The 24369-nt window shown below is 43.8% G+C and overlaps 1 protein-coding gene across 1 annotated transcript in view; it reads left to right on the top strand.

Annotated features, from left to right (window-relative positions):
- The window catches only part of LOC311247127 (talin-2), a gene marked incomplete at its 3' end in the record, with an annotated part of 264901 nt that overhangs the window by 73099 nt on the left and 167433 nt on the right, over nucleotides 1–24369 (top strand). The window contains exons 14-19 of the mRNA XM_084337443.1: nucleotides 429–537; nucleotides 4011–4219; nucleotides 5769–5867; nucleotides 8459–8626; nucleotides 21867–22001; nucleotides 22326–22485. Coding sequence (XP_084193569.1) covers nucleotides 429–537; nucleotides 4011–4219; nucleotides 5769–5867; nucleotides 8459–8626; nucleotides 21867–22001; nucleotides 22326–22485 — 880 coding nt within the window. The remainder of the gene's footprint in view (nucleotides 1–428; nucleotides 538–4010; nucleotides 4220–5768; nucleotides 5868–8458; nucleotides 8627–21866; nucleotides 22002–22325; nucleotides 22486–24369) is intronic.

The raw sequence follows: 24369 nt of genomic DNA, 5'->3' as shown, positions 1-24369 counted from the left end.
GACGTGGCACGTTGAAGTTGGGAGTGAGTTCAGCTTAAAAGGTGAGCGTTAGGCTCCCAACGCTTTTGAGGTGCAGTGTTTGATGTTTTGAAATCATGGACAATAATTGCAGGGGTGGGGGGGGGGGGGGGGGGGGGTGTTGGCCCTTCTGTTTGAGGCTTCTCGGCTGTACACATGTACCCATACGCCAACACTCTAATGTTGAGCACACACACACACACACACACACACACACACACCCACACACACACATCTTTCAGAGTCCCATTTCACTTCTAATGATAGTGATGCTTTCTAATGTGCATAGGAAATGATGGTGCATCAGTAATAGTGTTACCTGTAAAAGTGTAGCCAACTAGTATTATCTCTTAGTGCATGCAAACATGAGCGCTAAACCTGTTCCCTGGGGTATGCTGTCTTGTGCCAAGGCGTCCAAGGTGTGGATTCAGAACAAGGTGGATGAGTCCAAGCATGAGATCCACTCCCAGGTGGACGCCATCACCGCTGGAACCGCCTCCGTTGTCAACCTCACTGCTGGTCAGTGGCTCTCAAATTACTATTGATGCTCTATAATGACTGTGATATTTGATGCTCTATAATGACTGTGAAATGTGATGCTCTATAATGACTGTGATATCTGATGCTCTATAATGTCTGTGAAATGTGATGCTCTATAATGACTGTGATATCTGATGCTCTATAATGTCTGTGAAATGTGATGCTCTATGCTGACACTGGAATCGGATGCTCTATACCAGGGGTGTCAAACTCATTTTCACAGAGGGCCACATCAGCATTATGGTTGCCCTCAAAGGGCCAAAGACCGTATAAATGTTAATGTAATGTAAAATAAATGTAGCTACTCATTTACATATTGTTAAACATGTTGTTTCTGTATTTATTACTTATTCAAGTTATACATATTGCACACGCATTTGCATAGATGTAAAAATATATGTTAGCTTATGTTATTTTAACAAATTATTTTAGTTTATCAGAACCCCATATTACTCCATTAATCAATGATCAAACCATTCAAGTAAATAACAAAGAAGAAGATCATCAAATACAAGCTATGACATTAAGTTTGTTCAAAACCTTTTTGTCACAGTCAAGAGGGGCAGAACTAACAACTGAGCTGCAAAGAACACGTGGGACAGATGTAGCAGATGTTACAAAAACAAATGGCTGCACACAACCTTGCAGAGGCCATACATCCAACTAATGGAAGATAGTTTAATTAACTTTGATTAACAGATTGCAGAATGGTCATTTCAACGTTTTCAAAGTGAAATCAAGTAACTAGCTCAGTATGCAGCTCAGTATATTAGTAACCCGGCTTGTATTAGGAGGCCGGCTTATAATTGCTTAGCTCAAGAGCGCACCCGGCCATTAATAGAGACCCGGCTTGTATTTGAGACCCGGTTACTATTAGAGGAATTACGGTATATATATACAAAAAAATTAAAAAAACGTCTGTGGCAGGGAGGGCAACACACAAATCGCCATAATCAATCAGCCGCCCCTGGTTCACACTATTTAACACTCTACCATGTGCACACCCTGTAACACTCTACCATTTGCACACTTTAACACTACAGTACCATGACCATGTGCACACTCTTTTTGGCGGACTGATTCTCCTCTCTGATTTATCCGTCACCTATCCATTGGTTTGATGCCACTCCGAGGTCTGCTTGGCTTGGTTATCTGTCCTTTTCACTAATATGGAGATTTGACCCTTTTCACTTAACCTTTGTCACCCTCGTGGCACTCTGACCATTCAACTTGATGCATTATATTGAGTGGCCGTATATCTAATACTGAGTGATAAATGTTGGAGACTCGTTGTCGATTGGCCAGGCAGTTGGCGGGGGTTCAGTGGCTCTTGACAGGGGGCCAATAAGGACGGGTCAGGAGGGCATGAGCTGGTTAACTGGCCTTCCTATCTGCTTGCTCTCCTGTTGTCGTGACTGGACTCAGTCCTAGCTCTTTATTTGATATCTATTGATCTGAATTTGTTCAGTCTTGCTCTTACACGCATGAGTTTAGTTTCCATCAGATTTTATCTCTCTGCCGCTCTTAGCATCTGTGAACTCAAAAGATCTCCATCTTAAAGGAACACCCCAACATTTTGGGAATTACCGTCTTCTCCAGAGAGAGACAAGAAGATGGATACCAGTTTCCTCTCTGTGCGTTCAGTAGAAAACAATGAATGGAAGCAGACATGACCGGTTAGCCTAGGCATTGTCCAACTAAACACCTCTCCCGAAGGCTAACCGGTCATATCCGCTTCCATTCATTGTGCTAAGCTAGGCTAACAATATGCAGCCAGATAGCTTTCTACTGAACGCACAGAGAGGTAACTGGTATCTATCTTCTGGTATGGTCTCGCTCTGGAGAAGAGGATAAGCTAATTTCCCAAAATGTTTGCGTGTTCTTTTAACAACTAATTCAACGGGTGCCTTTGTGTGGTCGGTGTGAGAATTTGTAACCATACTTTTTGGTATAATTCAGGTTGTTTTTATTAAGGAATTTCTCAGAAGTGATAGTGTGAAGTAAATAGAGGGATTTGCCTTTTCTCAAAATGCAGTACTTGTCCAGGTGTACTAATAGCATCTGTAGTATTGGTACTGGCTGTGATCCAGCTCCTAGATACTCGTACTCGGATTGTCAAATTTAGCTGTTTTGATCCAAAAGTCAGTGAAGAGGATACTGGTTGGCATGACAACTGCTCAGCGAAGCAGCGCCTCTACCACCTGAGACAGTTAAGGAAGTTCAGAGTATCGGGGAAGATACTCCAGTCCTTCTACTCAGGAGCTGTAGAGAGCATCTTGACCGGAAACATCACTGCCTGGTATGGAAACAGCACGGCACAGGACAAGAAGGCCCTACAGAGAGTGGTGCGCTCAGCCGAGCATACCACGGGTATTGCGCTACCTCCCCTGCAGGCTCTATACAACAATAGGTGCAAATCCAGAGCCTGCAGGATAATGAAAGACCCCCACCACCCCAATAACAGCCTGTTCCAGCTGCTGAGGTCAGGCAGACGCCTGCGAACCCCAGCTACTAGGACGGAGAGGCTTAGGCTAAGCTTCTTCCCCCAGGCCATCAGAGCCTTGAACAATGAACATTGAGAGACACAGAAACTGAACTATCCACACACAAGCACACACAAGCACACACAAGACACGCACGCTGAGCACGCTCACACACTAGCAGCCACTTTAACACTTTAACAAGAGCGGGCACACACTCATGCCGCACACACGCACACTTATGGCCAAGAGGAAAGGCCACTTTAAATTAGTATAACAACAGGAACAGTGTATTGCACTACTAAAGCTACCTAGCATGTCCTATATGCTCTGTAAATAACTATGTACAGATACCGAGATGTCACACCATGTTAACTGTTACCTGTTTATTGCACAATGTTTTTTTTTTTTATTGGATTCTATTATATGTTGTACCACTGTATTGCACATCGTCGCGGGCAAGACCACCCGCATTTCATTGTATACTTGTATGCCGTGACAAATAAAACTCTTGACTTGACTTGATACTCATACTGTACAGTTTTAAAAAGAAAATGGTGTGAAGTGCTCCTCTAGTCACTTCAAACAAACAAACCTAGTTGTATTGACACTACCGGTAGTAAGATTTTCACACTATTCGTTTTTTAAGCCTTTAAAGAAAATATTATTTTCTTAATAGAAAATGTAATGACTTGTACGATACTGTATGATGCTATTTTTGTTTTGCAGTATGTATGTATCTCTCTCTTTCTTTGTTTTCACCCTTATCTTATAGCCATCTCTCATAATTTGTTATCTTTTTAAGACTTTATTTTAGCATTCAACTTTTTCTTAATATTTAAATTCTAGTTTAAGTCTATATTTTGTGATTCTGTGTGAAGGGTGGACTAGCAAAGTCATATTTTCATTGTACGGTGTAACTGTAACTAACTGTGCACATGACCAATACATATATTGACTCTCCCCTCCCAGGCGACCCCACTGACACGGACTACACGGCGGTGGGCTGCGCCATCACCACCATCTCCTCCAACCTGACGGAGATGTCCAAGGGTGTCAAGCTGCTGGCGGCGCTGACCGAGGACGAGATGGGTGGAGGGAACAACCTGATGAGGGCGGCCAGGACGCTGGCGGGGGCCGTGTCCGACCTCCTGAAGGCCGTGGAGCCAGAGTCCGGAGAGGTGAGTGTACCAGCAAAACTGTACATTGGAATATTGACAAAACCATACTTCGTCATTTACTGTACATCGGAGGGGGTTGAGTTGAGACATTTACAGGGGCCAGATGTAGTAGTGGCAGATGTAAATAATACAAAAAATAAAGCAGCCATCTGAGAAATCTTTCATCAACCTATATTATTAAACGTTAGCTAGTTAACAATGAAACGAATTTGCAGATGATTCTGACATCCGAGGTAATAACCCGTTTAAATGAACGGGTAATAAACGAGGATATGGCCATTTAATTCAATGTCTGTCAAACTGAAAGTTCCCACACTTGCCACCTAATGTGGGTTCACGCGTTACACAGTGACGTAATGACCATTCCTTCTTTTATAGTTTCCTTGATGTGTACATGTAAGCATTTGACCCGGGGGCAGGTTGCAGGGTCTTGTGGCACCCCTGTGCCAGCTATAGTGCAGTGTCTTGCTAAAAGGACACTTGAACAGGGATGAACACTTCGGCTGCTGCGGGTGGATTGAACCTGTGACGTTTCAGTAACGAGTTGGTCTCTCTAATCGCCTGGCAGTCATTTGCAGAACATCTAAATTGGGTGCAACAACCGTGTGTAAACGGCATGTATCAGATCTACCACCAAGTAACCTGGGGGCCAGCCTTGGCACAGCAGCCCCCTATAGCCTCATCACTCCGCAGGGTAATCTGATCCTCCGCTAACAACACTGCTCCTCTACAGACCTAATTATATTAATATCCTCTTCCGTTTGACATGTCCAGCTGCCTGGTGTCCTCCTCCAGAACCACAACATGTGATTTTCAGCCTCGACTGACGATAGCCAGTGGTGCTGTTTACGTTGGGAGTGCTGTAGTAGCGAGACACTGGGGAGGATGCTGATGGTTGTGAATCATTCATACGTGTCCTGATGAATAATAGAGCCTCAACATCCACCTGCGTTGGCTGGATGAGAATGTTCCCCTTGCCGTAGTCTGTCTGGAGGGGGATGTTGGTCTGCTAACCCTAACTCATATACGTAACCCTAACCCCAACTCGTATATCTAACCATAACCCTAACTCGTACATCTAGCCTAACTCATACATCTTGATGAGATTGAGTGTTTCTCCAATCTTTTACCTACTCTACTACTACACATAGGTTAAGACATTTTCTTTCAAAAGTGCTTACCAATGGTTATAGGCAGCCATGTTGGAAGAAATAGAAAGTCATATTTATTTTATATCATAGGCTGACCGGTGTGAATACCATGTGAATACTATTTCCATAAAGAAGGGGTTGCTGTTCTATGTATGCCCACATGTATCTTTGATAACATCACTGATTAGGTCCAATCTCCTTTACTACTCAACTTCAAGCTTCACGCTCCTGTTACAGTAGTGTAATTTAAGACAAATCGAGACAAAGAACCAAAAAAAACTGCTTTGCATTCATAGTTAAAGACTGTAGGGGTTGTGTACTTTCAGGTGACATTCTGTTCCCCTCTTCTCTGAGTTGACTTAACAACTGTGTGTGTGTGTGTCTGTCTGTCTCTCCAGCCCCGGCAGACAGTGCTGACAGCAGCGGGCAGTATCGGCCAGGCCAGCGGAGACCTCCTGCGCCAGATCGGAGAGAACGAGACAGACGAGAGGTTCCAGGTACGAAGACTGCTGCAGCCCAGCCATTTGTTATCGCAGTCCCCCGCTCTGCCATGTAACGGGGAAACAACATTCCCATTTTCTAAACGTGACGCAGTGTTTCGACAGATGGCACCATCATACTGCAATCCCTGATTGTGCCTTAGGAATTTGAATCTTGTCACACACGGTAAATCGATAGTGTTGATGATGAGATGGATAGGGACAGATCCTCGTTAACCCTCAGAGACCCGCTGGGGCGTCCCCGGCTCCCAGCCGTCTTTCAGAGGCTGTAGCAGTTTCAGTCTTAAAGCTAGAATGAAGATGCTGGTGTCATTTGAAACTAGACCACCATAGGAATTCAACCATGGCATGCTAGCTCTCCGGGAAGGGGGCTACCTAATGCTCCAAAGTGACAAGGGAAAGACTGCCATGGCCATTTTCAAATGGGTCCCTTGACCGCTCACCTCAATATATCTGAATGAAAATGGTTTCTATTAGGGATGCTCGATATTGGCTTTTTTACCGATACCGATATTCCGATATTGTCCAACTCTTAATTTCCGATACCGATATCAACCGATACCGATATATGCAGGGTTTCCCCGTCCAAAAAACTGAATAATTTCAGGTAACTAATAATTTCACTGGATATATATATAACAAATATTGTTATTGTTTTTTTTTTTTTTTTAACCGATACCGATATTCTCCGATATCACATTTTACTGCCGATATCGGCCGATAATATCGGTCGGCCGATAATATCGGACATCCCTAGTTTCTATGATTATAGCCTAATTATATTGTCAATAGGGGGGATTCTGAGCAATTTCCAGAACAGAAAATGCTATTTTATACCAAATCACAGGATTCATTTTTCTATGGTGACGTGTTCCTGGAGGTTTTCTGAATGTGGTATTTTGGAGGGATTTCTGACCATGTTTATTATTATTATTATTCATTCTCAACGGGTCAAAATTATTACATTTTGCACCAAATCTGTGTAACAAATTGTCAACCCAAAAATTGCTGCAACAACTTATGAGGCATAATTGACACTTTGATCAGAATGTTCCAAGCCATTATACACAAATTGTAATGGGTGCCTAACAAATACAATGTTTATTACAGATGTATGACTAGAAAGACTTTAGATTAGCTTAATCTTCAGGTTCCCAGCTTTCAGATGATGTCACCACTTCTATGTGGCATCTATTGTTGACCTGCTATCTCCCCGTAAAGACCCCCCCCCCCCCATAAAAAAAAAAATACAAACATGGGTCTATGGTGGGTCTCTTAAGGGTTAATAATGACAGAAATTGTGTTCATTCCTCCCTCTCTCTCGAGTCATGAAAAATGTATCTGTAATCAATTTAATAGGCGACCGAGGAGGGAGAGGAGACATGAGATGAGATGGTTATTTAATGTCACATTTCTCTGAAAATTGTCTTGCAAGTTGGTTTCACATCCGACATGGGTATCAGACATTACACATACAATGATTAATCGTAGAATACACACATTACATTTACACTTCACACTCACAGCATTCTATTGATCAGAAGCCTGTGTCCTGTCCATCCAACCAATACCACTTGGCAGCAGGCCAAACATATCTGATCATCTCCCTGCATCAATAACCAATCAGATATCTTTGGCCTGCCAAGTTGTCGGAAAATGTAAGACCACCATCGCATTCCTGCCAATCAGAGGCTGGGAAATATATATGTTATTATTCAAATGTATTTTTTTAATTCATCTTAAAGCTGCCGGTGCCTCTGGGAGTGTGTGTAAAAATTTTTACTTGGGCTTTAAGTGATGCAGAGCTTGCTCTATTTCAGCTGGGCAGGTAGACTCACTCAGAAGTTGCCTACTGCAGCTTTAATTCCAAGTGAAAAACATGAACATTTCCAAAATTGGAGATGAGAGGTTTTCACCCGACAGTGACGCACGCACTCATCTGCATGTTTTTGGCTCATCCTAATTACCTCTCATTCTGCCCGCTCTGCTACCTATCATCATCGATGTGTGACCAGTGCAGAAGCACTGTTGTTTTATTTTCTCAAAACTCGTGAACCTCTTCACGGACACACCTGCTGATCAACTGACAGGAGGGGCAACACCTTCTTTACATCTTTTAATTAAAGGGTGTTAATGAATAAATAACTAATTGAAACGATATTGTGTACTTACAAAACTAGTAACTAAAATAAAAAATAATATACAGAACAATTTGGTCAGATTTGTCAATAAGGAAAGTAATGAGGAGGCATTGGTGCATTTATGTTCATGAAGACTGGGATGTCTGCGTGACTTCAGTCTACTGCCTGCAGTGAAGTGTTTGTATTACACAAGACCTATTCTGAATTTCTTAAATCTTTCCCCTGACAAATACTCACCATATCACACAAAGGAATAAAGAAAATAATACTGAAACTAGCTCCACTCTGGAAACAAACTGAAACTAAACTGAATTAATAATTTTTTTTATGAAACGAGTACCAAAAACAAATGTTTTACAGCAGATGAATGATGTTGATGTATCATGTCAATAATCCATATGGACTGTGGCTGATTTTGTCCTCTCTGTCAACCTCTTCATCGTCCAGGATGTGCTAATGAACCTCGCCAAGGCCGTGGCCAACGCAGCTGCCATGTTGGTGCTAAAGGCCAAGAACGTAGCCCAGGTGGCGGAGGACGCGATGCTCCAGAACCGGGTCATCGCAGCCGCCACCCAGTGTGCCCTGTCCACCTCTCAGCTGGTGGCGTGTGCCAAGGTACGGGAACATGTGATTACACTGCTATCTGTACGGGAACATGTGATTACACTGCTATCTGTACGGGAACATGTGATTACACTGCTATCTGTACGGGAACATGTGATTATACTGCTATCTGTACGGGAACATGTGATTACACTGCTATCTGTACGGGAACATGTGATTACACTGCTATCTGTACGGGAACATGAGATTACACTGCTATCTGTACGGGAACATGTGATTATACTGCTATCTGTACGGGAACATGTGATTACACTGCTATCTGTACGGGAACATGTGATTACACTGCTATCTGTACGGGAACATGTGATTACACTGCTATCTGTACGGGAACATGTGATTACACTGCTACAGTATCTGTACGGGAACATGTGATTACACTGCTATCTGTACGGGAACATGTGATTACACTGCTATCTGTACGGGAACATGTGATTACACTGCTATCTGTACGGGAACATGTGATTACACTGCTACAGTATCTGTACGGGAACATGTGATTACACTGCTATCTGTACGGGAACATGTGATTACACTGCTATCTGTACGGGAACATGTGATTACACTGCTATCTGTACGGGAACATGTGATTACACTGCTATCTGTACGGGAACATGTGATTACACTGCTATCTGTACGGGAACATGTGATTACACTGCTATCTGTACGGGAACATGTGATTACACTGCTATCTGTACGGGAACATGTGATTACACTGCTATCTGTACGGGAACATGTGGGGCAGCGGTGGCCTAAAGGTTAGAGAAGCGGGTTTGTGACCGGAAGGTTGCCGGTTCGATCCCCGGGACCGGCAGGAACACCAACCGCTGAAGTGCCCTTGAGCAAGGCACTTAACCCCCAACCAGGGTTTCCGTTGTCCGGTAATTACCGGTTTTTGACCGGCAAAATCTGTTGAAGTCCGACATATTTAAATCTCTTCTGTCATAATGTCCGGTGAAAATAATTCCCTCTAAGCACAATTTGAATTGTATTAAAATAGTTAAATTTGTTTCACTGTTGCTTCACCAAGTCAAGACAAGTCAAGAGTTTTATTTGTCACGGCATACAAGTATACAATGAAATGCGGGTGGTCTTGCCCGCAACGATGTGCAATACAGTAGTACAACATATAATAGAATCCAATAGACAACATTGTGCAATAAACAGGTAACATAGTGGGACATCACGGTATTTGTACATAGTTATTTACAGAGCATGAAGGACATGCTAGGTCCCTAGGTAGTGCAATACACTGTTACTATACTATTTTTTAAAGTGACCTTTCTTTGTGGCCATAAGTGGGCGTGTGCAGCATGAGTGAGTGCTTTCTCATGTTAAAGTGGCTGCTAGTGTGCGAGCGTGCACAGCGTGTGTGTCGTGTGTGTGCTAATGTGTGCTTGTGTGTGTAGGGTTCAGTGTTCTGTGACCCTCAGTGTTCATTGTTCAAGGCTCTGATGGCCTGGGGGAAGAAGCTGAGCCGAAGCCTCTCTGTCCTAGTAGCTGGTGTTCGCAGGCGTCTGCCTGACCTCAGCAGCTGAAACAGGCTGTTATTGGGGTGGTGAGGGTCTTTCATTATTCTGCAGGCTCTGGATTTGCACCTCTTGTTGTATAGAACCTGCAGGGGAGGTAGTGCAATACCCGTAGTACGCTCGGCAGAGCGCACCACTCTCTGTAGGGCCTTCTTGTCCTGTGCCGTGCTGTTACCATACCAGGCAGTGATGTTTCCAGTCAAGATGCTCTCTACAGCTCCGGAGTAGAAGGACTGGAGTATCTTCCCCGATACTCTGAACTTCCTTAACTGTCTCAGGTGGTAGAGGCGCTGCTTCGCCTTTTTTACAACTGTGTCTGTGTGTTGACCATGTCAGATCCTCTGAGATGTGGACCCCCAGGTACTTAAAGCTGCTCACCCTGTCCACGGTGGCCCCGTTTATCCTCAGTGGTGTGTGTGTCTCCTGCTGTCCTCTCCTATAATCCACGATCAGCTCCTTGGTTTTACCAATGTTCAGGAGCAGGCTGTTGTCCTGGCACCAGCGTTCCAGTACCTCAACCTCCTCCCGGTAGGCCTTCTCGTCGTTGTCCGAGATCAGCCCCACCACCACCGTGTCGTCTGCGAACTTCACTATGGAGTTGGAGCTGAACTTGGCCACACAGTCGTGTGTGTATAGTGAGTACAGCAGGGGGCTCAGAACACAGCCCTGGGGGGACCCGATGCTCAGGGTGATGGTGTTGGAGGTCTGACCCCCCACCCTGACCGCCTGGGGTCTTTCACTCAGAAAGTCCAGTACCCAGGCGCTCAGAGCGGAGCTCAGACCCAGCTCGATCTGCTCCCGGCTGCCCTTGGGGGGGAAGGACGACGGGATGGGTTAATCGCAGATACGAATTGCATGCATGCATCGCATGTGTGCCGATTGATGACCTCTGAGCAGGTCCTAAATTATTATTATATTATTATTATTGTTCACCAGTCTGGTGGGGACTATGGTGTTGAACGCTGAACTGTAGTCAATGAACAACAGTCTCACATAGCCCCCCTTCTGACGGTCCAGGTGAGAGAGGGTGCTGTGCAGTACTTGGGAGACCGCATCGTCAGTGGACCTGTTTGGCCTGTATGCAAATTGCATAGGGTCCATATCGCTGGGGAGGGAGGCACAAATGTGATCCTTGACCAGCCTCTCGAAACATTTCATGGCCACAGAGGTGAGTGCCACCGGTCTGTAGTCATTGAGACCTGCTGGGGAGGGTTTCTTTGGTACCGGGATAATGGTAGACATCTTGAAGCAGGCAGGGACCACTGACTCCTTCAGGGATCGATTAAATATGGTGGTGAACACAGGGGCTAGCTGGTTAGCACAGGACTTGAGTATGCGTCGTGTTATTCCATCTGGGCCAGCCGCCTTCCTGGTGTTCACCTGCATAAATGCAGGTCTAAGCAGGTCTAATAATGACAACGATGTGTGTTCTATTATGATATGTGTGTAGTGTTCTGATAACGACTATTGGTGAAGCGATGTCGAGATTCATTTGGTTTGGCAGCGGGAGCTAGATTTGCGAGAAGCATGCAACTGCAGAGCCACAGAGCTGACAGTTGTGCGCGCACAGTGCAATACTCCAATTCAGCCATTGGCAATTCAGCTGTTGGGTGGGGGGCGCTGCTGAGCGGCCAACTGCTCCAGTGGAGTTGCTCAGTGGCCAATGGTGTCAACTGTGGTTGTACTGGGCAGCTCCCAGGTGTGAATGGAACTGTGTGAATGTGAAGCAGGGCGTTCCTGAAAAAGAGCATCTGTGCTCAGCGAACCTACCCTGGGTAAATAAAGGGTAAAAAACAAAAAAAAGATGGGGGATGCATAGAATCACAGTACAGTACAATATAGTAATATAAAATATAATAATAATAAATAATAATAAAGTAATATAAAAAGTAATATAAATAAAGTAATATAAAAAATATAAAATAGTAATATAAAAGTACAAACACAGTACTCAATTATTACTCATCGTATATCAAATCAAATCAAATCAAATTTATTTATAGGGCCCGACAACACACGTTAATGTCCCCATGGGCCGTACAGGTCTTCTTTAAACAAGTCAAGAAGAAAACATAACAATAAGTCAAGAACAGAACAAGAACACCATAAGGTCCAAACATTTTTAGATGAATGCAAATAAATGAAAGAATGCAAGCACTCCCAGACATACCCCACGCGAAGGTAAGGAAAAACTCACTAAAACCTAACAATAGGGAAAAAAGCTCCACAGGCAGTGTGGAGGAGAGAAACCTTAGAAGGGCCATTCAAGGGGGGATCTCCCTTCTTAGATGTTGGTGATAGTAGTGTTGCAGACGGACAGTTGGTAAGCATGCACTCATGTGTGTGGTGAAACACAGATGAGTGCATGCAATAGCAACTGTACATTTTGAAAGATTAAAGATAGAGCTAATAGCGATAGCAACTGAACATTTTGAAAGATTAAAGATAGAGTTGATAGCGGATCTATTTGAGGCACAGGGGCGGCGCAAAGAGGGTCACGTCCTCCCCGTCTTAGTCACGGGACATTCAACACCCCGGTCGTTGCTCAGGGTCAGCCGGAGACAGGGAGATAGGGGGTGGCGCAGAGAGGGTCGCGAACTCCCCGACATCATTGCGGGACATCCGGCACTCCGGTCACCACTACGAGACCTCCGGAGACAGGGGGGCACGCAGAGGGGGTCGCAATCTCCCGGCCTTCGTCACGGGACGTCCAACACTCCGGTCAACACTCCAGGACAGCAAGTCATAGGGAGACAGGGAGACGGGACAGGCGTTAGACAGCTCATGAGATTGTAGTAGGCGGACATAGCAATAGATACAAGTGGTAGGCATATATGTGAATGGAGTAGATATATGAAGTAAGCGTATTATGTGAATAGAATAGAAGTACTTAACCCAGCAATGAAACCGCGTTGACTGTTAATCTGTTAACAGTCTGTTAATACTGTTAATCAGTTGACAGGACCACGGACAGACGGCGGTGAATAACTGATCCAAGGCCTCGGAGGTGCATGTGGAGCAGTCACTACAATCTTGGCCAAGACCCCGAGGCATCCATCACCTTAGTCAGCGCCAGGAGACGGGCACTCAGAGAGAGGGGGGAGGGAGGGGGGGGGGGGGGGAGAGTTAGAGAGTTCCCATGTTTGTGGTGCTGCAAAGGAGCAGACATGTAGTACCCTGTAGTGCCATGTAGTACCATGTAGTACCCCGTAGTGCCATGTAGTACCCTATAGTACCCCGTAGTGCCATGTAGTACCCCGTAGTACCCTGTAGTGCCATGTAGTACCCCGTAGTGCCCTGTGGTACCATGTAGTACCCTGTAGTGCCATGTAGTGCCATGTAGTGCCATGTAGAGCCATGTAGAGCCATGTAGTACCCTGTAGTGCCATGCAGTACCATGTAGTACTCTGTGGTACCATGTAGTACCCTGTACCCTAACTAAACTACCCTATAGTAAACTACCCAGTGGTACCATGTAGTACCCTGTACCATAACTAAACTATACAGATTAATCTAAAGGTCAGTCCCCGACCAGGTGAGATCAAGGTAGGTTGAAGGAGAGAGAGAAAAGATGAGTCTTAAGCAGGGATTTAAAAGCTTCGACAGAGCAGGCGCCCCTGATGACGGCAGGTAATTTGTTCCACAGGTAGGGAGCGCGGTAGACAAAGGCTCTGTGGCCGGCGGATTTCTTTTTAACCCTAGGGGTCGATAGAAGCCCCGCATTTTGTGAGCGCAGAGCACGAGCGGGCGAGTATCGGGAGATGAGATCGGATAGATAGAGCGGTGCAAGCCCATTTAAAATTTTGTAGGTGAGGAGTAGCACTTTAAAGTCAGAACGGGCTTGGATAGGAAGCCAATGTAGGGCGGACAAAACTGGTGTGATGTGATCAAATTTTCTAGTTCTAGTTAGTATCCGTGCAGCCGCATTTTGCACGAGTTGAAGATTTTTGATGCTTGAATAAGGTAGGCCTGAAAAAAGTGCATTACAGTAGTCCAGACATGATGAGACAAAAGCATGAATCAGGGTTTCAGCATCAGCCAGAGTTAAAATGGGGCGTATTTTTGCGATATTACGAAGATGGAAGAATGCAATTTTGGTGAAATTTTTTATATGTGCATTAAATGAGAGGGAGGAATCAAAAATGACTCAGAGGTTTTTTATGGTGGAGCTCTGGGATACATGACAGGTATCAAAGTTGAGGGAGATGTCCTGAAACAGGCCTCTGTGGTTTGGGGGGCCAACAATTAACATCTCAGTTTTATCTGCATTAAGGAGTAGAACGTTTTGCGACATCCATTTTTTGACGGCAAGCAAGAAGGCCTCAAGGTTTTGTAGTTGGGAGGAATCATTTGGCTTAATAGGTATATATAATTGGGTGTCATCAGCGTAAAAATGAAAGTTTATGCCAAATTTGCGTATGATATCGCAGAGGGGTAGCATGTAAATCGAAAATAGCAAAGGGCCCAGGACAGAGCCTTGTGGGACACCACATTGCACTGGGAGGGTCTCAGATGTTAAATCATTATAGACCATGCAGTGTGTTCTATCAGTTAAATAGGATTTAAACCAAGCTAGTGCGAGACCCCGAATGCCAACATGATTCTCAAGCCGACCTAGAAGAATCGAGTGATCGATAGTGTCAAAGGCTGCACTGAGATCAAGCAATAAGAGCACAGAAGTGAGGTTTGAGTCAAGAGAGAGCAGTAAGTAATTTGTGACTTTGGTAACCGCCGTTTCGGTGGAGTGTAAGGCTCTAAAGCCAGATTGAAATGATTCATTAAGATTATTGTTTGATAAATGGTCAGTAAGTTGCGTTGCGACGATCCGTTCTAACACTTTGGATAGGAATGGAAGATTGGAGATAGGTCTGTAATTTTTCAAGATTAGAGGGTCGAGGTTCGGTTTTTTAAGTAGTGGTTTAATGATGGCTGATTTAAAGGCCAGGGGCACCACGCCAGTAGACAAAGAGGTGTTGAAGATATTGAGTAGGGCAGGGCCTAGAGTTGGGAAGAGTTTTTTGATGAGAGTTGCTGGGAGAGGGTCAAACAGACAGGTTGAAGGTTTAGCCGCGCCAACCAGTTTAGAGAGGGCACTAAGTGAGACGTTTTCAAGGCAGCATAGCGTATGACTGGAATCAAAGTCAGGGGGAATGCCCGTCAAAGGTTGGGAGGGACTCTGATTGTTGAGTAAAGCAACAATTTCATCTCTAATGAGGTCAATTTTCTTGGTAAAAAATGTCATGAATTCGTTAGCCGAGAACGCATGGTTTAGGGCACTTGGTTGTTTCTGCGTAAGTTTTGCAACTGTGTCAAACAGAAACTTTGAGTTGTTTTTGTTTTCATTTATGAGCCTGGAAAAATAAGAGGTTTTGGCAAGTGAGAGTGCCTTTTTGTAGTTACGTAAACTATCATTCCAGGCGAGGCGGAATACTTCGAGTTTGGTCGAACGCCATTTATGTTCAAGTTTGCGACAAGCCTTTTTAAAGGAGCGCGTTTCCTCCGTAAACCAGGGAGTTCGTTTTTGCGGAGCACGTTTAATTTTAGGTTTAAGGGGAGCGACAATGTCGAGCGTGCTACGAAGGGCGGCATTAAGTTTGTCTGTAAAGAGATCAAGGGGGCCAGAGTAAGAGAGGAAGGGAGAGAGGGTGTCTGGTAGGCAGTTAACTAGAATTGGGACAGTTGAGGCGTTAATACGACGGCTCATGTAGGATTCTACACTGTCTGGGCGAGAAACCGTCAGATCAATTTGAAATTTGATGAGGTAGTGGTCTGAGAGAGCAGGAACATAGGGGGAGACGGTCAAATTTGACACAGTGAGACCGCGGGCTAGGACTAGGTCAAGGGTGTTCCCACCACTGTGAGTGGGTTGGTCAACGATTTGAATGAGACCGACAGAGTCAATGATGTTGGTAAAAGCCTTATTTAGGGGATCTAGAGTTGTATTGGAATGAATGCTAAAATCACCGACAATTAAAATGTTATCTGAGCGCATAACAAGCTTAGAGATGAAAGTTGAAAATTCATCTAGGAAGAGGGTGTAAGGGCCTGGGGGGCGGTATAGGACAGCCATTACAAAGGATGCAGTGGAGGTAGGAATCAGACCGCCACACTATATGAGTCTCTAGTGCAAATAATCAAGATAGTCGTTGATGTGAGTCTCTAGTTCTCATGTCCCGAGTTGAGACAGTGATAGCTCTGGCAGCAGAACCGGCCGCTCCGGCCACCCGAGCCCTTTATTGTAGAGCCTGATGGCTGCCGGTATAAAGGACCGGCCCAGGCGGTTTGTGGTGTGTCGGGGGGGCATGAGTCTTAGGCTGAACGTGCTTTTCTGCCAGGCCTCTACTGCAACTGTCTTCAGTTCCTGCTTGTTCTTGGGGCCTTTTCAGTTTTGTCTTCAGCAAGTGAAATGCATGCTCAATTGGATAATATTCCACTTCTTTGCCTCTTTGCTTTCATAGTATGCTTGGGGTAATTGTCCATCTGCACTGTGAAGCGCCGTCCAATGAGTTTTTAAGCATTTGGCTGAATATGAGCAGATAATATTGCCCGAAACACTTCAGAATTCATCCTGCTCTGGCGACTGGGTGGCGTAGCGGAGATTGCGCTTGTCACCAATGCAAGAGGCTGCGGTCTCGACTCCCGGAGTCAGCATTGCCTGCGGCTTGGGCCAGTCGTTATACTATCTCAATTGGCAGAGGTAGCGGGTGGAAAGTCGATGGGTGGGGATTGGACGTTGTGGACAGCGACTCCTACAGGTCAGTTTGGTGACGCCTGCACAGCAGCGACAGGAAGTAGCGGGGGCAGCGTGAGCCTCCCACGCGTTACTCCTCGCCACTGAGAGACCGCGCTGTCTGGTGAAAAGATGCGACAGGCTGCCTCCTCGTGTACCAGTGGGAGGCATAGTCTAGCAGCGTTCAAGACAGGGGAGGGGAGAATTGGCGACACGAAATTGGGATGGGAGAAAAATAGAAAAATAAGGAGAAAAAGTAGATAAAAAATTAATATTCATCCTGCTGCTTTTGTCAGCAGTCACATCATGACTGACACTGATGTGTCACTACCCCCACCATGCTTCACTGATGAGTCCTAGCGAGCTAGCTAAATTATACATAAATAGTTTTTTTTATAAATCAATCTTCACTTAAAAAGGTGGCGCGGCACGGTCTACGGAGACGCAGAAAAAAAAGCTACCAAATCCGTTCCGAGACAACTCCGAGACAATTCCAAGAGCGTAACAAGTCTCAGTCTCTCTCTCCTTCAAGTAACCAAACGTTACACTATAAAAACGAACTGGATAGTTGATATATGAACTGGACAGTTCATATAAGCCATTCTCCCTGTGTGTGTGTGTGTGTGTGTGTGTGTGTGTGTGTGTGTGTGTGTGTGTGTGTGTGTGTGTGTGTGTGTGTGTGTGTGTGTGTGTGTGTGTGTGTGTGTGTGTGTGTGTGTGTGTGTGTGTGTGTGTGTGTGTGTGTGTGTGTGTGTGTGTGTGTGTGTGTGTGTGTGTGTGTGTGTGTGTGTGTGTGTGTGTGTGTGTGTGTGTGTGTGTGTGTGTGTGTGTGTGCGTGCGTGCTGAGGATGGCCAGATAATGTTGATATTTAAACTTAAAAAATTATTATTAATTAATTAAGCATAAGCAAGTGCAAAACGCTGCTGACCGACAAAAGATAATCCATCACTGAGGAAAACACAAAGGCCTAACCATCATGTATGTGATGTCAGCCAGAGATGGGGAGAAGCATGAACCTTTAAAGGACATCTCTTGAAATAAATTACATTTGACAGTTTTTTTCTAATTTCTTTTAAACAAATTATTATTTTGTATTATTTAACTATTTAATTATTATTTAGTTATTGCACTGCACTGGCAGTTGAACTGCATTGAACTGAACTGAATTGAAAAAAATAAACCTCATAACTGAACTGGCACTGAACATTGAACTACACTTGCACTGTTTGCAGATGTACTGTTATTAAAGTTAGTTAAAAACATAATTTTGTATAGTTTTTTTGGTTAATCCAAAGGAGAAAATTTAAAACAGAGAAAAACTGGAAAATTCATATCCGAAAACAGAAAAAGATAAAAACGGATTTCATAGGGCCCTAGTTAAGGTGAGTTAATAAATTCACTCTGAAAATCTGCTCCGCTCTGATAAACTGACTATTTGGTCAAAGCGTATGACGACACTGTTGACACCACGTATCCGTGACACGCTCGCCCCGCGACAACACTAGTAGTTTTGGGGGGCCTACCACCCCCCCTGAAAAAGATCCTAGGGGAAACACTGTCTTTGGATCATGAGCAGTTCCTTTCCTTTCCTCCATACTCTTCTCTCTCCATCATTCTGGTACAAGTTGATCTTTGTTTTGTCGTTTTGGCTAACTCTAATGTGGTCTTCCTGTTTTTGAACCGTCTCCACTCTGTTGAAGTCTTCTCTTGATTGTTGACTTTGACACAGATACACCTACCTCCTGGAGAGTGTTCTTGATCTGGCCAACTGTTGTGAAGGGGTTTTTCTTTACCACGGAAATAATTCTTCCGTCATGCACCACAGTTGTTTTCCGTGGTCTTCCGGATTTTTTGGTGTTGCTTAGCTCACCAGTGTGTTCTTTCTTTTTAAGAATGTACCAAACAGTTGATTTGGCCACACCTAATGTTTTTTGCTATCTCTCTGATGGGTTTGTTTTAGTTTTTCAGCCGAATGATGGCTTGCTTCACTGATAGTGACAGCTCATCAGACAATGGCGCGGCCGAGGTCAGTGACCGTTGGTTTTGCTTAAGGAAAGAACCGATGTGGTTCTTGTATAGTATAGTTTAGATATAGTAAGTATAGCATAATGACAGAGTTAAAATTGTATATTGTATAGTAGTGTACATAGGACCCAGTGCCTTCTCAGGAATTTAGCATGTCTATTTTTATCATGCACATCTTATGTCTTCTTATTACCTGTTTTTTATGTCTATTTTATTATTAGTATTATTGCACAATCAATGCGGGCATGGCCACCCGCATTTCACTGTATGCCCTGGTATGGTATGTATGTGACAAATAAACCTCTTGAATCTTGAATCTCTTTGGACCTCATATTGAGACTGAGAGGTGACAGCAACAGATTCCAAATGCAAATACCACACATGAAATTAACTCTACCTTGTATCTGATACTTGTAAATGAAATAATGAGAGAATAACATATGCTTGGCCATGGAACAGCTGAGCAGCCAATTGTCCAATTAGCTTTAATTCTTTTTAACACATTCGGGGCCATTGGGATGCGTCTAATAAATCTCTAGAGGACCGGCAAATGTAAACAGACTTGGGGCTGTTTGTAGAGCTAAATCTATACTTTATAGTATTGCTATCTGTCCATTCTCATTGTCAATTGGGACCATAAACCGTCCCTTCAAAATGGATTAAAGTAATAATTTTTTCATCAATACGTTCTCATTTTATAGCGCCGTGAATATAAGCATTATACGGCATTTGGTCTAGTATACTTCCTGGAAGGCGAGATAAAGGGCTAATAGATACTAACGTTCTAATCAATGGCATTTCCGTTATACAGATGCTACAGTTAAAACTCAAATTGCATATGATCGGCACGATCCTCAAGCATGTATGCATGAAAGGGGGGGGGGCATCGTTTCCTATTATTGATTACCAATAACCGTGTTCGTCTAAGTACCCACATAGGCCGATCGTATCGTATCATAACAAGGCTCGATCGGGCTGTAATTTACGTGAAAAATATCTTACCATGAGCCGGTTGGATCCCCCCGAGCATTTCCCCGTTATCGATCGCCATCTGGTAGATCGATATGTCCATTGGCTGATGATAAATGCCCTTATTGCATAGTGAAATCCGCAATCCAAAACGTAATCCAAGCTCCATGCTGCACATCCAGAATCCAGCTAACTGAAAACTCCATTGAAAGTAAAAAAAAAAAAAGACTGCTCCGTTCAGCCACAGGGCACACTGCATTATCGCGTTAGCGCCCCTAAGAGGATCTGGCTGGTATTGCACTTTCTCGAATTCAAAGAGTAGGGTACATCTGCAGTGCCGCTCTGCGATTTTGAATAGGTTATTAAAATGGAATAAAAGCCAAAACAACTTGCCACGGATATATCCGTGCTTCTGTCCACAACGGGTGGAATCGAAACACGTATATATCCGTTGTTTGTCCCCATTGTGTTAAAGGAGGAGGCACATATAGCAATTGTTGTAATTCCTACGCCGTTAACCTCAAATTAAAGCTGAAGGTCTGCACTTAAATCACATCTTTATTGTTTCATTTAAAATACATTGTGGTGGTGTACAGAGCCAAAATTATGAAAATTGTGTTCATGGACACAAATATTTATGGACCTGACTGTATATGGCCGGTATACAATGTTGATATACATAGAGAGAGGGAGAGCGAGAGAGAGAGACTGGAATGCAGACTTGTTTATAATAATCCATCTTTTTATTCAAAATACAGCAGTGGTGAACGTGTGCTTCTCCACACAGCTTGTGAACAGTAAAAAATATGGATTGTTAAACAACTTGTCTTTCCAGCCAGGGCTGGGTGTCTTCACTGATTTACCCATTTACAATGTCCCCATTTGTTTTTAGGTTAGGGATATTTCAGTTACAATACCAATTTTACATGGATATGAAATGGATTATCAGAGAACTAATGCTGTAAATTGTACAAGTAACCCTCTAACCTGGTGCATTATTCAAATAAAAAAATAAATGGCTTGATCTGAGATTTTATGAATGGATATCCAATTATTCAAATGAGATTGATCAGAATCGGGGGATTATATATATTTTTTTTTTAACCCAACCCTATTTCCAGCGTCCTTATCTGCCATTGATATTTTTGTGAATTGAATCAATATGTATGGCAATAACAACCTGATTTACTGTTTTTCTTTGTTTTGTTTTTTTAACGTTAATTGTTAGTATAGTTATTAATCTTCACCACAACTTTAATTTGTAAGAAATCTCATATTTGTCACGTTTTCTGTGAAACATTGAGATGGAGGATATATTGCATGTACGAAGGAATAACAACATAATCTTACCAGGCGACTAAGAGAAAAAATATTCATATTCACAGCAGCTGGCCCCAGGAATCCATCTGCATGAATTCACTCGTGCCTTGAATTCATTCTCTCTTTACCAAATGCTGCTGGTACTCATTGCACTGAGGTTCACTTTCACAGCAGGAGAATATTTTTAATGTATGAATAACCGCGGTATTGTATTTATAATAAGAGCTCCGGGGCATTTTTACATTAGTTGATTTAATCAGAGCAGGGCTGGTCCAGTGTTAAAGGCTCCATGCCCCTGGTAATGCTCTAGTCTATTCAGTCTTAATTGAGCAGTCCAAATGTGTCTCATTAAGTAGAATGGCCTCATGGCTGCCTGCTATATAAACAGTACTTACTAACGACTTGTACTGCTAGTAGTTGTATGGTTTTATCATTATTTGTGTTATCATGAGTTGATGTAGCCCACCTTTTTAAATGATCCATAACCACATTATTGGCTAATGTTGGTTGAACAGTGACGGTAATTATAATATACTAATTATTTCCTTCTTCATCTTACATTTTTTCTTATCCCGACCCTCATCCATTCTCTCTGTTTTCCTCTGTCACCCCCTGTTCATTTCTCTCACCCCATTCTTTGTCTTCACGTTGATACTGTAGGTGGTGAGTCCGACCATCAGTTCTCCAGTGTGTCAGGAGCAGCTGATCGAGGCTGGTAAGCTGGTGGATCGCTCTGTGGAAGGCTGTGTCCAGGCCTGCCTGTCAGCTACCGAAGACGGAGAGCTCCTCAAGCAGGTTCTTAACTTCTAAAAAAAACATTCTAAATCACAATACAATGTATTTTTATATATATATATATATATTTTTTTACTAACTTTACCAACGTAAACAAACACGTTTCAGCCACAAAATGCAGCTCATACAATTTAAAATTTGACTCGGTCCTTGTATCAAAAGCATAGTCAAAATCAAAATGGGTCTCCATTCCTATTCTTCATTTATTTTAGTTTGTTAGTTGGGGTTTATTGCTATTAGGATCACGTATTTGGGCCTTTTTAAAAGATTAAGCATGTTTTTCATATAGCATCTGTGTGTAATGCTGTGATGCTGGTGTTGAAGGTGAGCGCGGCGGCCAGCGTGGTGGGCCAGGCTCTGGGGGACCTCCTGCAACACGTCCGACACTACGCATCGCGCGGCGAGCCCATCGGGCGTTATGACCAGGCCACAGACACCATCATGACGGTCACAGAGAGCATCTTCAGCTCCATGGGAGACGCCGGTGAGTCGGGCAGTAGTGACTTTAGCTCATGGTGGGAAGGCGTTCACAATACTGTATGCATCTTCACCCAGACAACAAGGAGGGCTTTTGAGGGGTATGATATTAACTTTAAAAGGTTTATGATGAGGCCTGATAAATGATGAACTGAGGGTCATGGGTTTGATCCCTGTCAAAAATGTGTCTTATGTCTGTCAAAGTCATAGGTTTGAGGATGACTTAGGACTGGCCCATACGGCCAACCTATCGTATCACCATGTTTTTATTAGTTTTGATGGTATGTATGTTGGTATTTGACGGTATTTAATTTTGTGATATGACATATCTTTTTTTATTTAAATTTTTTTGTCTTATGGTCTATTTTCTTTGGCTTTTTTAATAGTGCTGTTTTGTGATTTAACTCAGAAACTACATGTAAACATTGTGGACTATGATATAGTAAGGGGTGTAACGATACACCCGCCTCGCGTTTCAGTTCCATAAATTATACTGGGTTCACGATTTATTCGTTCCAAAAGAATTGGAAGATGAATGAAAAATTATTCACAATTTCCCCTGCCGTAGAGGAAACCCAGGTACAGACACTGGTGGGACAGAGGGATGCTTTGGCCTGAGGGGGAAAGCAGTGGGTGAAATTACATTCCATACCAGACAGCAGTACCTTCATATGCTGTATACTTTCCAGCCCTAGGAAGACGCATGCTGGATTTGTCTTTGTGTGAAGAGCAGGGGGTCACAGTGAGGGAAATAAACTGGTGTCAATATTTGCTCTCTGTGGATCGATGCAGACCTTTAAATAGTTTGACAGTCTGCCGGTGATGTCTGTATATCTATATCGGATGCCTTCAATCTATCACCCTGTGGTTTGAATGTAGTGCTCTCGCAGAACAAGCTGACAGCGATGTTAGAATGACTCACAGCTGAGAGAGGGAGAAAGGAGATGGGAGAGAGAGAATGTCCTGGCTCACTGGTCCGAGTTTAACCTTTTATTGATAAACAAGTTTTCTGTTTCACAGAGGTCCCCATGAACACACACAGTCAGTCCAACAATACAAGGCCCCCATGAACACACGCAGTCAGTCCAACAATACAAGGCCCCCATGAACACATGCAGTCAGTCCAACAATACAAGGCCCTTGTGAACACACACAGTCAGTCCAACAATACAAGGCCCTTGTGAACACATGCAGTCAGTCCAACAATACAAGGCCCTTGTGAACACATGCAGTCAGTCCAACAATACAAGGCCCCCATGAACACATGCAGTCAGTCCAACAATACAAGGCCCTTGTGAACACACACAGTCAGTCCAACAATACAAGGCCCCCATGAACACATGCAGTCAGTCCAACAATACAAGGTCCCCATGAACACACACAGTCAGTCCAACAATACAAGGCCCCCATGAACACATGCAGTCAGTCCAACAATACAAGGCCCTTGTGAACACACACAGTCAGTCCAACAATACAAGGCCCCCATGAACACATGCAGTCAGTCCAACAATACAAGGCCCTTGTGAACACACACAGTCAGTCCAACAATACAAGGCCCTTGTGAACACACGCAGTCAGTCCAACAATACAAGGCCCCCATGAACACATGCAGTCAGTCCAACAATACAAGGCCCTTGTGAACACACACAGTCAGTCCAACAATACAAGGCCCCCATGAACACATGCAGTCAGTCCAACAATACAAGGCCCTTGTGAACACACGCAGTCAGTCCAACAATACAAGGCCCTTGTGAACACACGCAGTCAGTCCAACAATACAAGGCCCTTGTGAACACACACAGTCAGTCCAACAATACAAGGCCCCCATGAACACATGCAGTCAGTCCAACAATACAAGGCCCTTGTGAACACACGCAGTCAGTCCAACAAT

Source organism: Notolepis coatsorum (assembly GCF_963971535.1).
Source record: "Notolepis coatsorum genome assembly, chromosome: 20".
NCBI lineage: Eukaryota > Metazoa > Chordata > Actinopteri > Aulopiformes > Paralepididae > Notolepis > Notolepis coatsorum.
Note: the sequence above shows the minus strand (reverse complement) of the source record. Positions and strands in the feature narration are given on the sequence as shown.